The sequence below is a fragment of the Notolabrus celidotus genome, chromosome 12 (assembly GCF_009762535.1).
Source record: "Notolabrus celidotus isolate fNotCel1 chromosome 12, fNotCel1.pri, whole genome shotgun sequence".
NCBI lineage: Eukaryota > Metazoa > Chordata > Actinopteri > Labriformes > Labridae > Notolabrus > Notolabrus celidotus.
This window is the reverse complement of record NC_048283.1, coordinates 7,641,199-7,656,496: the sequence shown is the minus strand read 5'-3', so window position 1 is coordinate 7,656,496 and position 15,298 is coordinate 7,641,199. Positions and strand designations below refer to the sequence as shown.

At 36.5% G+C, this 15,298-nt stretch overlaps 1 protein-coding gene across 1 annotated transcript; it reads right to left on the bottom strand.

The window, feature by feature from the left end:
- Positions 1 to 1,112: 1,112 nt before the first annotated feature.
- Positions 1,113 to 15,222, bottom strand: LOC117822369. Its single transcript, XM_034697063.1, has 22 exons — positions 15,163 to 15,222; positions 14,780 to 14,823; positions 13,443 to 13,722; positions 12,841 to 12,869; positions 12,312 to 12,597; positions 11,945 to 11,985; positions 11,326 to 11,611; positions 10,919 to 10,962; positions 9,916 to 10,204; positions 9,560 to 9,588; positions 8,943 to 9,243; positions 8,722 to 8,750; positions 8,140 to 8,425; positions 6,837 to 6,940; positions 6,644 to 6,717; positions 6,338 to 6,555; positions 5,948 to 6,201; positions 5,645 to 5,773; positions 3,781 to 3,928; positions 3,661 to 3,687; positions 2,180 to 2,223; positions 1,113 to 2,068 (listed from the first exon to the last, which is right to left on the bottom strand). The coding sequence occupies exons 1-22, from the start codon at positions 15,215 to 15,217 to the stop codon at positions 1,802 to 1,804; spliced, it is 3,264 nt and encodes a 1,087-aa protein (XP_034552954.1). The 5' UTR covers positions 15,218 to 15,222; the 3' UTR covers positions 1,113 to 1,801.
- Positions 15,223 to 15,298: the final 76 nt, after the last annotated feature.

Below are 15,298 nucleotides of genomic sequence, written 5' to 3'. Positions count from 1 at the left end.
ACACATTTCAGAATAGAACACATGAAGAACCTGTTGCAACTAACAGCTCAGAAAGCCATTATTGCTACCTGATAAAAAATATATTTCTATATGCATCATTTATATGTATTATGCAATATAGATGTGTTGCATGGCACATTTCAACAACATGGACATTCAAAGGGCTTCTTAGATGTTTAGAAAATATCTAAAGCAAAAATAAAAGTGGTAATAAAAAAGGCAAGAGAAGTGCTTTCAGATAACTAAATATAGTATAATTTGCAATAAAAAAAATATATCATATGAAAACACTGGGAAATATAAAGGCATTCATTTATTCCAGGCCTCAGAGAAAAGAAACAGAAAGAGAAAATAATAATATTCAGAAGAATCTCTGTTTTTCAAAGTGATCAAACAGCTTCTGAATCAGTGTTTGAATTTCTTCAACAGATCGGATGTTCTTTAAGCATAACATTATAGTATACAATATTTCAAGTTACCTTTTCAAAACATTTCAGTATGTAAAAAAAAAAAAAAAAACTATACCATGGGTTATATTTTGTTTCATAAAAGGTTTTCCTGATAAAGAATACGAATAAAACACTGAGGAAAGACTCAGATGAAGAGTCCATATCACCCAAAACTTGGTGTCGAGCAGTTTATGTATGAGAAGTGAAATCACATTGTTATGTTATGGTAAGATTGTAACAGCAATAGCTGGAAAAAATAAGTTATGAACCATATGATACCATCTGCTGCAATGCCATTGTCCTATGCATTTGTCAAATAAGATGAAAGACAGGCACACTGACTAGGCTCATATACATGAACTCTACTAAGGCAGCTTCGCCTTTGTTAACCCCCTGTTATGTTGCGGGTCAAAATGACCCTTTTTAAAGTCTATTTTAGGCAATATATGCCTTCTAAACCAGCTAAATGCAGCATAAAAAATCTGGGCAGCATGTGACAGAAGAGGTGTTGTGTTAATTTATAAACATCACTTCATAAAAATTAAAAATGTAGAATAAAATAAACAAAAATCTATGTCATGTAAAACTATTTTAATATATTTAGAGCTTTCCAATGTATATTAAAAAAGTTGTAAAATTAATTTTAATGAAAAACGAGTGAGTTATCCTCATTGAACCATGATCTGTGAGAATTAAAGAACACCAATGCACTAAATATTGATTTAAATGGTTAGTAAATGATGAGATCTAAAAAGTGTTTATTGGAATTTTTTGGGGGTTCTGACACTTTTGAATCATTAAATATGCCCCGGGTCAAGTTGACCCAGGAACATTATTGTTGTCCCTAAGAAACAAACATAACAGGAGGGTTAATGAAACGTTTTGACTTTTGAACTGACAAGTCCGCTCTCCTCTCTGCGTTCACAGATGAAGCAGGAAGAGACTGAAATTGTTTTTTAAATTTTGCATTTAAATTTCAAGATTAAGGAAACACAGATACCTGTATCTTCACTAGGATAGAGATGGCTATGAGATATTTTTTCATTTAGCAGGTAATTGTTCATAAACCAATAAACTCTGCTGTAATTTTGGGGTTCACCAACAAATTATTCCAGATCTGCTCTTTAAACAGACACAACAATCTCATGTTTGATTGACTGATGATAACTGCATCTATACATGATACAACAGTTGACTGTTTTCAACATAAAGACATTCAAAGCTACATGAATTACCGACTGTAAAGCAGCAGACCGAACTCTGCTTACAAGTTCACTGATCTGTAGGTCACACACATTTACGTATGGGATACATTTTGCAACCAACTTACCTTTGGGTCATCAGCTGATGTCTTACAATGTCTCAACCAGATCATTCCTATTTATTGCCTCAAGGACCCTTCTGGTTATGTCCATACACTGTGTACTGTAGGTCCCTAACATGAGATCCACCAGCTCCAACATGTCTTTGTTCTCTATTTGACTCCTTGAGATGCACTGGAGGCCTGCCAGGATGCCCCTGTCCTGCAGGTACCACTTGAACTCTTTAAACTCCTCCAGTGTTAAGTCTTTCAGAGTTTTGAGAAGCCTGTCTCTGTCTGTGGTGGTGATTGTTGCTGCCTGGTCAATTCAAAGTGAAAAAAAGGGATTTGAGTTTTCTGTAATGGTTGAGTACTTACAACAAAAGCAACCTGTATTGCGCCAGAGCATTACTAGTGTTTAGTAACTCACTTTTTGCACCAGTGCACTCAGCTGATCATCCACAGAGGGTTTGTCTGAAGAGAAAGGAAATAAATCAAGTTGCGTGAGTGACTGACTGAATACCAAACTATTCTATAATAGGCTTTATGCATACATTGTGTAATAGATAATGTACAGTGAGCAGGTGGTTATGAGAAATAGAATCCCACCATCACACTCCTTCCCGTAACCTGCGCTCCTCACATGCCAACCTCCTGTCCCCACCTCACAGAACCAAGCACCGAACATGGGGGGACAGAGCCTTCTCAGTAGCCGCCCCCACCCTCTGGAACTCACTCCCCTCCCATATACAAAACTGCTCTGACCCTTCAGCTTTCAAATCTCTTTTAAAAACTCACCTTTTTAAGTTAGCTTTTCATTTGTGATTGTACTGTTGTGTTGTTTTGTTTGATGTGTGTTATTTGTTATTTGTTTATTTTGCTTGTATTGATTTTAACAATTGTACAGTGTCTTTGAGTTTTTGAAAAGCGGTTTATAAATAAAATGTATTATTATTATTATTATTATTATTAATAGGATAAGACAGGACTCAACAGGATTCTATTTGACATAGCCATCCACTTATACATTATTCTGTTAATACCCAGCTATGAACAAAACATAGTTCCTCAGATTACACATTTGCTAGCACTTCTATGGCAACAGTATTCAAATTTATTTATTTGCAAATTAAAATTAAACTTAACATTTTCTTTCACTGTAAAGTTAAAAAAAATGTGTTTTTCCACTGGCATTCTTGACAAATGCATAAAGACTTTCAAAGCCAACAGAGTGTTGTGGTTTGTAGTTGCTTTGTGCCTGTTTTCTTCAATTTGGTCGATGTTTCTTTCACTCTGCAGCTCATTGTGTGTTTTTACATCCCTCGCTAGTTTCTGTGCAGTGCTCCTCCTCTTGTTTGGTGCTCTCCAAATAAATTGAGAGTTATATTAAAAGTATCCTCCATGTTTTTTACTGATGCTGTCAGAAATGTATTTTTGCCACAGTGTCAACAGGAAAAGGAGAAAACATACATTGTTGAGATGTGTAGGCCTCCTCTCCGCGGATTGATTTACTATGACGTGTTATCTCTGGTGATGCTCGTTATTCAGAATGAATTACCATTGTCATGGGTTTTTGACCTAGAATCAAGTATTTAACACAGCTGGGTAACAAATAAGAAAGACGGGTATTAAAAGAGTGATTTTACTGAATGAAACTCACTGGAGCCAGCTGAATGACTTTATCTACAACCTGAGTTTTAACCCCTGACATTAAAAATGTACTTGACTCACTTAACTTAGTTTTTAATGTCCTACCTTGCATAATTAATTACAGATAAAATCACTGGAAAAGTTTTTATTGCATCATAACTGACTTTTAAATTTGAAAGAACGGAGCAGATGTGAGGTCATGTTAGGATGTAAAGCCTAAAGTGTAATCCTTGTAAAACTTTATTTCATGCTGCATCTTACCGTCTGAGGCAGGGTTTTGATAGTCATCTGAAATAAAAAGGAAAACAAATCAATACATGGAGAGATAATATTTCGGTTCATCTGTTGCTTATTATATTACACTTCAATATAACCACTGACCTTTTTGGATTTCACAGATCCAAACTTGTTCACACCGAGCTTCACCCTTGCTCTTTTGTGATAATTCAAGTGTGAAGTTTCTGTCTGGTTTCTCTATGAACACTTCATAGAAATTTGGGTCTTGGTTATCATACCTGAGGGTAATTTCCTGTGTGAAAACATGAGAAGTTAGAGAGGGAAGTTGAATCTTAAGCAACACAAACAAAATGGAAGGATTTTTCATTAAAAGACTAAAACCTCAAAGTTACTGTTAAATCTGTTCAATATGTATTCCTCATGTCCAACCTGCTGTGTTCAAAACACTTAGTGGTTGACTGCCATGTTGTATTTTATATAGAAGCCCAGATATGAAACTGATATTTTCTTTTTCCAACACATGATTTTTTATAGACAATGACACACAACAAATGTGTCATCACATTCTATATAATCCGTCTATGTTTTTGTTTTGAGAATGACACTCCTGTAAAAATAACACTCTATCATGAGCCATTATGGCCAGGTGAGGCTTTTTTCAGACTACAAAGCTTCAACATTATACAATCTGCACACCTCACAAGAGGAAATGTGGTGCTCAGCCTCTCCCATTGACTCTCTTTACTAGAAAAACTCTCTCGGCGTCTTCATTCTGCGGAGCGAAGCTGCATTGAAAAGAATTACTGTTGAATGTCTCATCCTTGCCCTGTTTTTAAAGCATCCGTATCTGTTTATGGGGCTTTAGTTAACCATGAGTTAATGACTCATGACACAAGGCAGATGTTGAGTAAATTTATATTTTTTGATTTGATAAAATGTTACAAAAGCACCACCAGCAGCCATCTTTTATTTTAGGTAAGGAAACAGAGGCACAACTTAAAAAACAGTCTGAAAATATATACTGCTTTTTATTTTGCTGCAAACAGATTTTTTTCTAGACAGTTCTTTGTGGATTCAAAGATTACTTTCAGACCAGCCGGAAGTGTGGTTAAACAAACTTGTGGGATTTTAAGATATTTGGACAAACTACAACAGTGGCAAAAAACACACCAGGATAATTTGGGCAAGGTTGTTATACCTGGTAGGTATAATGGAAACAATCTAATATTAATACTTATACAATAAGTTAAGCTGTGCAAACAGGATAGAGCCACAGTGCTTGAGTGAGCATTCAGGCAGTATCAAATAAGATGGAAAATGATTTTGGCAAAGCCACAACATATCAACAATATTACAGGTTTACAACACCTTCAAAGGATAATGGTGAAGAATATGTCACAAACAGGAACAAATAAGAATAGCTTTTCTAACTCAACACTTCTTTTTTCTGTTTCAAATTTCAGTCTGAAAAAAATCAAGTACATTTATGATGAACTTTAAGGAAACAGACAGTTTAGCACTTTCAACAACTCAGTCAATTAAAGAAACATTATCAATCTTTGTTTGACTTTACAGTCCTTTTTCTTTATAATTTTCAGGCATACAATTTAATGAGTTTTACTCCTTTTCATTGTCACCTCGAATACCTCTATCACTATTGTATTTTTTTAGATTTTTATTTTATGAATGTTTTTATATTTGTGAAAATCAATAAAAAAATCTCCTGAGGTGAAAAAGAAACAGACTGTTCTTTGCTGTTACTCCAGTTAAACTCTATGTAGTGAGACAGGGTTGGCAGTAGCAGCTGTGCTTCAGAAACACTGTGTGGGTCATCTCTAGTTGTATGTGTTCTCAGCAGCAGCTGCTGCTGCACTGAGGTAGAGGTAAAGAGTGTGTTTCAAACCATTTGCTTACATGCAATGTGTTCATCGCTTAGCACCTGGACTTGTGTCTTGGAAAAATGCCTTAACTACATACAAAGATACACATGTTAACAGACAAACTGTACCTTCGGCCCAATCTTTGCCGTGCTGAGATCTGCTGTGAGGCTGAAACCTTTCTGCATTCTCAGGAACTTGTCTGGACGAGGCTTTTTGATTGTTTTGAATCCGTACGAATACTCATTTTTGTCCACAGTCTGTAAAAGAAAAGCACAGAGCTGCTTCAAGATAACAGTGGTGGGAATGTCATCTTTTTTTCAAAGTATATTCATAAACAGTATTTCAACAATGGAGTACATGGACCAATCCTGAGCTAGAGATTATGTTATGAAATAGAAACAAAGATTTCTGACAAGAAGACATTTAGTAACCTGTTGTAGAGCAGGATCACATGGGATCAGGTACACATGTAGCTTGAGGAATGGTGTGTTGGGTTTGTAGTATATTAACACACTACAACTTATTTTCACTGGAAAGCCAAGTTTGATCAGGACCGCTCTTGGAGAGAAAACTGGCTCAGATAACTTGACATGGGATGGAGTGACCTCAGACACATTTTCCACAACGTCTCCACAGTCATCTATGTGAAGGACTGCAAACTCTTTCAATATGTTTGGGTTGTCATCTGCACAAAATAGAGGCACACAAGATTAAATCAAAAAAAAAATTAACACACTTAAGTGAGGAAAAATAATGTCATCAGTTTTCTGAAATACTGTTTGTATGTTGGTACATTTTGTTATTTTATATATTTTCCCCACCTGTACAGATCCAGTGTGGCATGTAAACTTCATCTAACTTCCCAGTGATGACTTTGATGTCTATTAGAGGACCTGCAGGCATGTACTTGATTATTTCCATCCTCTCCATGTGTCCTTCCCAAGAGCAAAACTGGTACTGAAAGCTGGCCTTCTCCTTACAGACCCAGCGCAAGCCAGAGACACCACACTCAAAGAAGTTTCCTGTTTCAGACTGTAGGCTAAGACACACAAGAAAACTGGTGAGTTTGTATACATGCTGGTTGTGTCTATCTTGAGTTCAATTAAAAAATGTAAAGTTATTTTTACCTGTAAGTAGGGAACTCATCTCCACCAGTGCTGATCACTCCAGGTTCAAGTTTGGTCCAGTGACTGGAGTCCGGCTGAAGGAGACGATCATATTTTGGGAGAGTTTTAAACATGAACCATTCATAAATAAACAAAACAAAACAAAAAAAAGAATTACAAAGAAACTGAACAAATGAATGATGTAAGGGATTACCGTACTGCGCCCACAGACCTCAGGCTCTGAGCTTCCTGATGCCCCTTCTTGTAAAGACACAGAATATTTTCTGGGTTTCCAAAAATATGAAAGTGTGGCTGAGCCTAAATCAAACAGCAGAATCACAACAAATATTATTACCCGAGTACTTCTTTTTCTATCTGTGTTTGTCTGCAGGGCGCATGATTGTCATGAAACCCTTCTCCTGACCGCTGGAAAGACATGAACATAAGGGTAGTGTGTCCACACCTTTGGCCATGAAATAACATGTCTATGAGAACGGAATCACAGAACCCATCCACTATCATTTTTGGTCACCTGTTCAGGCATTCAGGTGTAACCAGCAGTTAGTCTTAAACGACCCCTAGCCAAGACTTCCCTTTCCCTTTGCTGCTCTGTTCTCTGTCCAGTTAGCAACTTTAGAAGCAACTAAGTGGTCTCATGAAAAAGGAAATACATTTTCTTATTATTTACTTGCAATTAACAGGTCTTTCATTTACCAAAATAACATCAAGCTTTGTAAAGTCTGTCCTCAAGAGAAGAAGAAAAAGACTTTTAAAAAGTGTGTTTGTTGAATGGAGGTTGGATCAACTATTTCTGGTTTTACAACAAGGTTCTCTGCTTTAAAATATTTGGTCTACAAGTGAAATATGTATTTGGTGGAACTTGTATTCAAATGTCTGTTAACGGGACGATTAAGAGCTGGGGTGTTGTTTGTGTTCTTCCTACTTTACAGGGCATGGTTACTTGGGAGATAGAAGAGGAGATTTGGCCCAGCACCAGCAGCCAGATCCCGGTAATGGTCCCCCTAACAGACTGTCTGTCCTGCATACACCACATCTCGCTTCAACTTGATTGGTCAATACTACTTAGAGTTCTAATAAGAGCTAGAACACTTTCCATACTGAAAATCCAGACTGCCCAGGTACACATTTTACATTTCTCATGTAACATCTGTAAATAGAGATGGATGAAAACTGCACTGATTGCACCAAATACATTGAATAATTTCATACTTTAAACTTAAGGGGTGTTTTTCCAAGTTTAAAGGTATTTACTTCAGGCACTCGACAGAAAGACGGACAGACGGATGGACGGACAGACAGACGGACAGACAGACAGACAGACAGACAGACAGACAGACAGACAGACAGACAGACAAAAGAGCAGCCCAGCAACGTGATACCTCCTTCTCCAGCTGATCACCACACAGAGCCATAAAAAAGCGAAACAGTCCAAATAATACAAACACACTGCGTACCAAATGTTTGATAGTGCAATAATTATTTTGTTCACAACTTACCTTGGAAACCTGAACTGCTTCCTGACAATTTCTCCACCAGATCCATCCTTTTGATCCTCTCTAACACATCAGCAGTCACGTCCACACACCGTTGGCCGTAGATCTCCACCATCAGCTTCACTGTCTCTGCTTTGTCAGCTGTCTCCAGTCTGTCTCTTGGGATTCTTGGGAGACCTTCTCTCAGTTTTGTGTACTGCAGGACATGCTTGAATTTCTCCAGGTCCCCAGTACTTAATTCTCTGAGTGTTTCCAAAAGCTTCACATGGTCAGCTGTCATGGTGAACTCCTGATGGATTCATTTTTTAAAACTGGTTATTGGTCATTGTGCCTCACTGGTCATCTCTAATTCTCGCATGGTCTAGTTTGTTTTAATGCAGTCTGAATTATTTTCATTAAAAAAGTATTCAACACCTTTACAGTCCAGTAAAATAAAAAGTCAGGACAAAAATCAATCTCTGGTCCTTTAGTTTCCTTGTTTTAACCCTCAGTGTATGCCTCTGTCATGTAGAAATATTGATAGTTACAGATGTATTCATGTTCAACATGTGTTGTGTAAACTGTTTATGATGTTACACTACTTACTTTCAAACGTTTTTTGGACAGGTGCTTCTCTGAGAGGAGAAAGAAAAGAAAAAAATAACTCAAAATCAGACAATCACAACTTTCATCACATGATACCAAATCAATAACACTAAAGATTAGAGTGTTTTTCAGTTAGAAATATACCATCTGAATCTTCACTATTTTTAAGAACAAGGTATTTGGCTTGGATATATATATATTCTGATTATACTCTTAATTACCAAATATGTTACTAAATGAGGTTTTGCGTCTTGAGCTGGACCCTGACATCTTCACCACCAGATCAGTCCTCCCCATCTTCTGGAAAACATCTTTGGCCACTTCCACACACTGTTTGCCGTATATCTCCACCATCAGATCTACCATGCCAACTCTGCCTGCCCTCTTTTTTCGATTTTCTGGGACTCGTCTGTAGCCTTTTTCCATAGAAGTATGCAGCAGGAGGTCGTTAAAAAGCAACCACTCTTCATGCCTTAAGTCTTTCAGTGTAGTTGAAAGTGTCCACTGAAGGTAATTTAGTTCCTGATGGATTAAAATAACAGAGAAGTGATGTGCTTCATTTCCACTGTAGTGACAGAACTTTAATTCATTTGCATCAGTCTAAACTGTTTAGTCATGACTGCACTGTGACAACAAGTATCAATCACATCAGTCGGGATGATGGAACTATAGTAAAACCAGATTTGAAGATTAATATAAAAACACAGTATTTAAACCTCCTTTCTTTTAGCATTCATCCCATCATTTTTAAACAGCTTTACCAGGATCATTTTTATTCAGGTCACAATGAGGACATGAAAAGAGATCTGTGTGAAGTGTCTGATTTAACGTTACTCACTTTCTGGAGAAGGTCAGACTGATGAATCTCTGAGGAAAAATAACAAACATTAATTAATCATGAATCTTGACAAACCATGGGGCTGTGATTGACATTATTCTGAGATCAGAAGTAACATATTTTGTAACCCTGAGATAACAAAGTTCTAAGTCTACTGTGTGTTTGTATCAACATAATAAAACAAAATCTGACCCAACACCATGAGAGGACAAGCTTTGACTCTCCTTCAACACAATAATTAACATGTGATCCAAAAAAACTGTTACAGTAAAGATGAAGTATGAAATCTATTAATTCATCATTTATGACACACATATATATGGTTGTGTAAGGTGGCAGTGTCTTCTTTCTCTGACCTGTGAGTCCTGAGCTGGTCCCTGGCAGCCTCTCAACCAGATCACTTCTGTTCATGTCCAGTAAAACCTCTTTGGTCACTTCCACAGGCTGCTGGTTCCTCACCATCAGATCCACCAGTTCCTCCAGCTGATCTTCCTGCCTCATTACAACACGTCGGTCCAAGGAGATTTGTTGAAGGCTCCTCTGGAAGTATGTAAACTGTAGCAGGTACCTGAATTTCTCCGACTCCACATTACTCAAGCTCCTCAGGGTTTGCAAAATAACTCGTTTGACATCTTCCTTTACTGCCTAAAACAAAACAAAAAAAATATGAAACAGAATAGAATAAAATAAAATGTCCACTATGTAGAAAACTGACTCCAGTTTAACAAGAAGTCTTGTATTGCAAGCAAGACCAGATTAAAGAAAGAGATTTAGAGAGAGCGCTTGGAGTCCTTGGCATCGTCACTGTCAATATAATTCATTAACAAAGAGAAGAATATTTAGAAGCCGTAGTTGTACTCTAAAAACTTAGAGTTAAAAACATATTTATAAAACAGCTTGAAGTTAAATGTTAAATGTTGAAAGTAAGAGTACGTGAGGTCATTGGCATCATTCAGACAATTAAATCCACAGATGAAGAAAAACCATTGTGTAGTACCCTGGACAGTTATAATCGTGGGCGATGGCAGGGAGGGATATTGGATTTAGATTTATTACAAAAATGTAATTGCTCTACAATGTGCACATAATGCAAATAATGCATTATACAATATGCATGTCCAAAATAAAGCATACATGTATCTTGGATGATTCAAAACAACAATTTAGTCAGAGATTAATGGATGAGGGAGAAATCACAAGCTTTGGAATGAGATTAATTATTAATAACCACTCATTTGTTCAATTTACTCTGTAAGTTGAGGAGGTGTTGAGTTATGAAATCTTCATTTTGTAATCAATGAACTAAATATACTAGAATATCTTAAGAATTACATCCTGGATAAGAAAAACTAGACTCACTTCTGCTGCAGGTGTGGGTTGATGTTTATCCACAGAGTGTTTCTCTGGAGAGAAAATATATAAAACAAAGACTCAGAGGAATATTATCCACTTCAACAAAGACTTTCATTTACTTTAATACACCTCTGTTGATTTAAAAGGTGATATAACAAGTCCCCTACATGAAGACACTTCCTCAACACCTTCAAATGTGGACATTAAAATACAACTCATTATTTAATTATTAAATGAATCATTTAAATGATCTATTCCTCTAGGTTTACACTGTTTGAGATGTTGGAGATGAAGGGGTCACATTTATTTTATATATTTATTCATCCATTTAAATTCTTAATTGTGTTTAATAGACATCAAAAATAAATCAGTCACAATTCATTGTGATGTTTTTTTGGTTTTCTTTGTCTTACCTTTGAGTGTTAAGCTGGTCTCTGACAGAATCTGCATCAGATCAGTCCTGTTCATCTTCTCTAAAACCTCTCTAGTCAGTTCCACAGATTGTTGCCCATGTGTCTTCATCATCAGATCCACTGTGTCTGCTCTGTGTGTTCTGTCACTCAACATATATGAGATGGCTCTGAGGTCTTTCTGGGAGACAATCTGCTGCAGGAACTCCATAAATCCATCTAGCTTCTTCTCACTCAAACAGTGCAGGGTTTCTAAAAGCAGATGCCTAACAGCTGCCATTGTTGCTACCTGGAATAATCAGAACATACATGTGACTTTATTTAGTGAGAAGTGTTTCTCTTTACATTTCATCAATACAGGAGTAGAGCTGGGAGTGTAGGATGGAGGAACTTTTCAGTATTTTATCAGTTGATGATGAAAAAGATCAGACAAAATGAACGAGCTGAAAATTCATCTCATCTATAATGTTATAAATATATATTTTTATTTTGTCAGACTTATTTACTGCTGAAGAGCTCAACCTGAGACCTTAGAGTTTGACCTGAATGAAGCCTGAGCTCTTGTTAACACATTGATACGGTCAAGTCTGTTGAGCAAACAGTCAGATGTGATATTACTCACTTTCTGGATCAGTGCAGAGTGTTGTTCATCTGAGTGTTCCTCTGAGGAGAAAAGGGTTCAAAATAACTTATGAGAGATTCATCCAAAATCTGAGAACACACACTGGTATGAGCTGAAAAACATGACAGAATAACATTAAAGTCTCCTCATCAATGATGTATTAATTATGTTTTTATCCCCTCTCAGAAAATAATTTTCAGACTTCAAATACGAAAATAAACATACCTAAAGAGATTGTGTCCCTCTTTACTTAAATTTAAACCTTCTTACTTTTAAAGTAAAAACAAAAAGACAAAACATAAAGATTTATGGGTAAGTTTGGAGCCAGCTCTATGATTTGAAGTTGTTTTGGTCTTTATGGTCTTACTTTTGATTCTTGAGCTGGTGTCTGATAACCTCTGCACCAGATCAGTCCTCTTCATTTCTTCTAAAATCTCTTTGGTTGTCTCCACTGAGTGTTGGCCGGAGGTCATGATTATTGAAAACACACACAGCTGATGGTCTCTTTCATTACGCAGCCACCAAGGATGGTAATAGGTATAGCTAAAACTGAATGAACGTTTCAGGATTGTCATGAATTCCTGAAGTTCCTCTTTACTCAAATCAGCCAGTGTTTCCATGAGCAGCTCCATAGCAGATGTCAATGTTTCAACCTGGTGAATTAGAGGGACATGATCAACGTGCAGTTTTAGATAAACAGATGTGGGAGTACTTTGGGCTTATCAATCAAAGTAATCATATAACTGACTGTACTTATATTCAAGTAGTTTACTGTTGTATTTTCACATTTAAATCAGCTTGTGTATCTGCATGGATTTCAGTGATCATTTCATGTCTACATCTTTTTTAAACTGAAAATGTGTTGTGTAAAGTGTGTTTGATTTAACATTACTCACTCTCTGCAGCCAGTCGGGCTGACTTTTCTCTGAGGAGAAATACAAAAAATCATGAAACTTGACAAACCATGAAATGCTTTGCTTGACATTATCATTAGATCAGAAGTTCATTATTTTGTTATCTTGAGACGACAAAGGTCTCAGGATACTGAGTACTTAAAGCCTGGATTCAATGATGAAGTCTAAATCTGGCATTAGATTAAAATCTCAGATCAATGAGTCCACTTTATTGATTAATTGTTTTTTTTTAATAAAAGTCTATCACAGGCTGGATTCACATTGTGTCTTTCTGTTTGTCATACATTTAGATCAGTCATTAACTGAAGGAAGTATCAACCTGGCTGTCATTTTACAGTCTGCTGTATTTAAGTGATCCAGCTGAAAGTGTGAGTATGTTATTTTAATGATAATACTCATTGTGTTCAAGAATCTGCCTCTCCACTGAGACATTAAGAAAAAGGAGCTTGTTATCTTTGGTTACTAAAATAATTAACTTGATATCACAAGATAGTTTTCTAACTATGAAGTATGAAATCTATTCATTTGTCATTTATGACACATATATATGGTTGTGTAAGGTGGCAGTGTCTTCTTTCTCTGACCTGTGAGTCCTGAGCTGGTCCCTGACAGCCTCTCAACCAGATCACTTCTGTTCATGTCCAGTAAAACCTCTTTGGTCACTTCAACAGGCTGCTGGTTCTTCACCATCTGATCCACCAGTACCTCCAGCTGATCAACCCGCTCTGTTTTGATCCACTGGATTTGTGGAAGGCTCTTCTGGAAGTATGTAAACTGTAGCAAGAACCTGAATTTCTCAAGCTCCTTTAAACTCAAACTCCACAGTGTGTGGAAAAGAGTCCGTTCAACATTTTCCTTCACTGCCTAAAAAACAAAAGGATACAGAAAGTAAGAATGTGATTTCTTAACTAGGATGATTAAAAAAATCCTCAATGGTAATAAAGTCAGAGATGTTTGTTATCAGAATGATTTCTGTTACTATAAATGGGTAAAATTGTTGTTCCATTGTTTAACCTGGTTTGCATAGATGTATTGTCTCTGTATCAGGATCTTCTGATATCAGCCCTGTTGACTGATATAGGCCTGTTGGTAAAGAGTTTGGTATTCACAGACCGGAGTGGCCAATATGTATCTGTTGTGACTCATCAATTTAGTGATGGTGAGCTAGTAGGCCCGGTGTTGTAGCCCACTGTAAGGTTTTAGCTCATGGAAAAAAAGATTTGGTCTTTATATGAGGAGAAACACAACAGCTGTATAGAGACTGAATATAAGAATAAATATAAAGATATTTTTTTGTGAATCACCTAAGGAGGCTTTAGAAGCAATCATGTTCAAACAAGACTCCTTCAATATGTGAGAGATGGTTAACTTGTTTTGTACATTTGTGCGATTAAATGAGCTTTTCCTCAGGATAGTGGAACAAAGGCCTGAATGACTCAAACAATGTTCACTGATGTTGGTATGAAAATATTTGGTCCCCTCGCCCAGATGTGGGAAATACAAAGAAAAATAAAAATAAAAAGCAAATACAAAAAAAGAAAGAAAAAACATCAGTATCAGCTACGATGTCAGCTTTAGCATTGAAATCAGTATTAGCTCAGATTTTCTAGGTGTATCAATAATGTGTATTTTTGGCTGCAGCAACATCAGAGACTCCCTCTGACACTTTACCCTAACACGCCTATTCACAGATTACTGCCCCCTGACTTGACTCAGCATATTTCTGCTTCTCTTCATCAGCTCAAATACAACCTCCTGCAGTACTTAACATTACACATTTATTTTCTTAATTCAGAGGTGGATAACGTTAATCCAACAGAGCTCAACTTTTGTTTTGTTTAATCACATATAATGTTTAGGACTGATGGTTTTCAGTCTGCATCGAGAAAATTAAAACCATGTCATGAAAAGTCAGACTCACTTCTGCTGCAGCTGTAGGTAAATGTTTATCCACTGAGTGTTTCTCTGGAGAGAAAAGATATAAAACAAAGACTCAGAGGAATATTATCTACTTCAACAAAGACTTTCATTTACTTTAATACACCTCTGTTGATTTAAAAGGTGATATAACAAGTTCACTACATGAAGACACTTCCTCAACACCTTCAAATGTAGACATTAAAATACAACTCATTATTTAATTGTTAAATGAATCATTTCAATGATCTATTCCTCTAGGTTTTCACTGTTTTAGATGTTGGGGATGAAGGGGTCACATTTATTTATTTATTTATTCAAATTCATAGTTGTCCAAAATATATCAGTCACAATTCATTGTGATGTTTTTGGTTTTCTTTGTCTTACCTTTGAGTGTTAAGCTGGTCTCTGACAGAATCTGCATCAGATCAGTCCTGTTCATCTTCTCTAAAACCTCTCTGGTCAGCTCCCAAGATTGTTGCCCATGTGTCTTCATCATCAGATCCACTGTGTCTGCTCTGTC

Bases quoted from the DNA above. Each gene is read 5' to 3' on its own strand.
- LOC117822369 (XM_034697063.1), bottom strand. From the start codon at position 15,217: ATGAACAGGACTGATCTGATGCAGATTCTGTCAGAGACCAGCTTAACA. The intron at 10,963-11,325 runs GTAAGACAAAGA...TTTTCTCTCCAG, and splicing joins GACCAGCTTAACACTCAAAG to AGAAACACTCTGTGGATAAA. The intron at 6,941-8,139 runs GTAAGTTGTGAA...TGTTTGATTTAG, and splicing joins AAGCAGTTCAGGTTTCCAAG to GCTCAGCCACACTTTCATAT.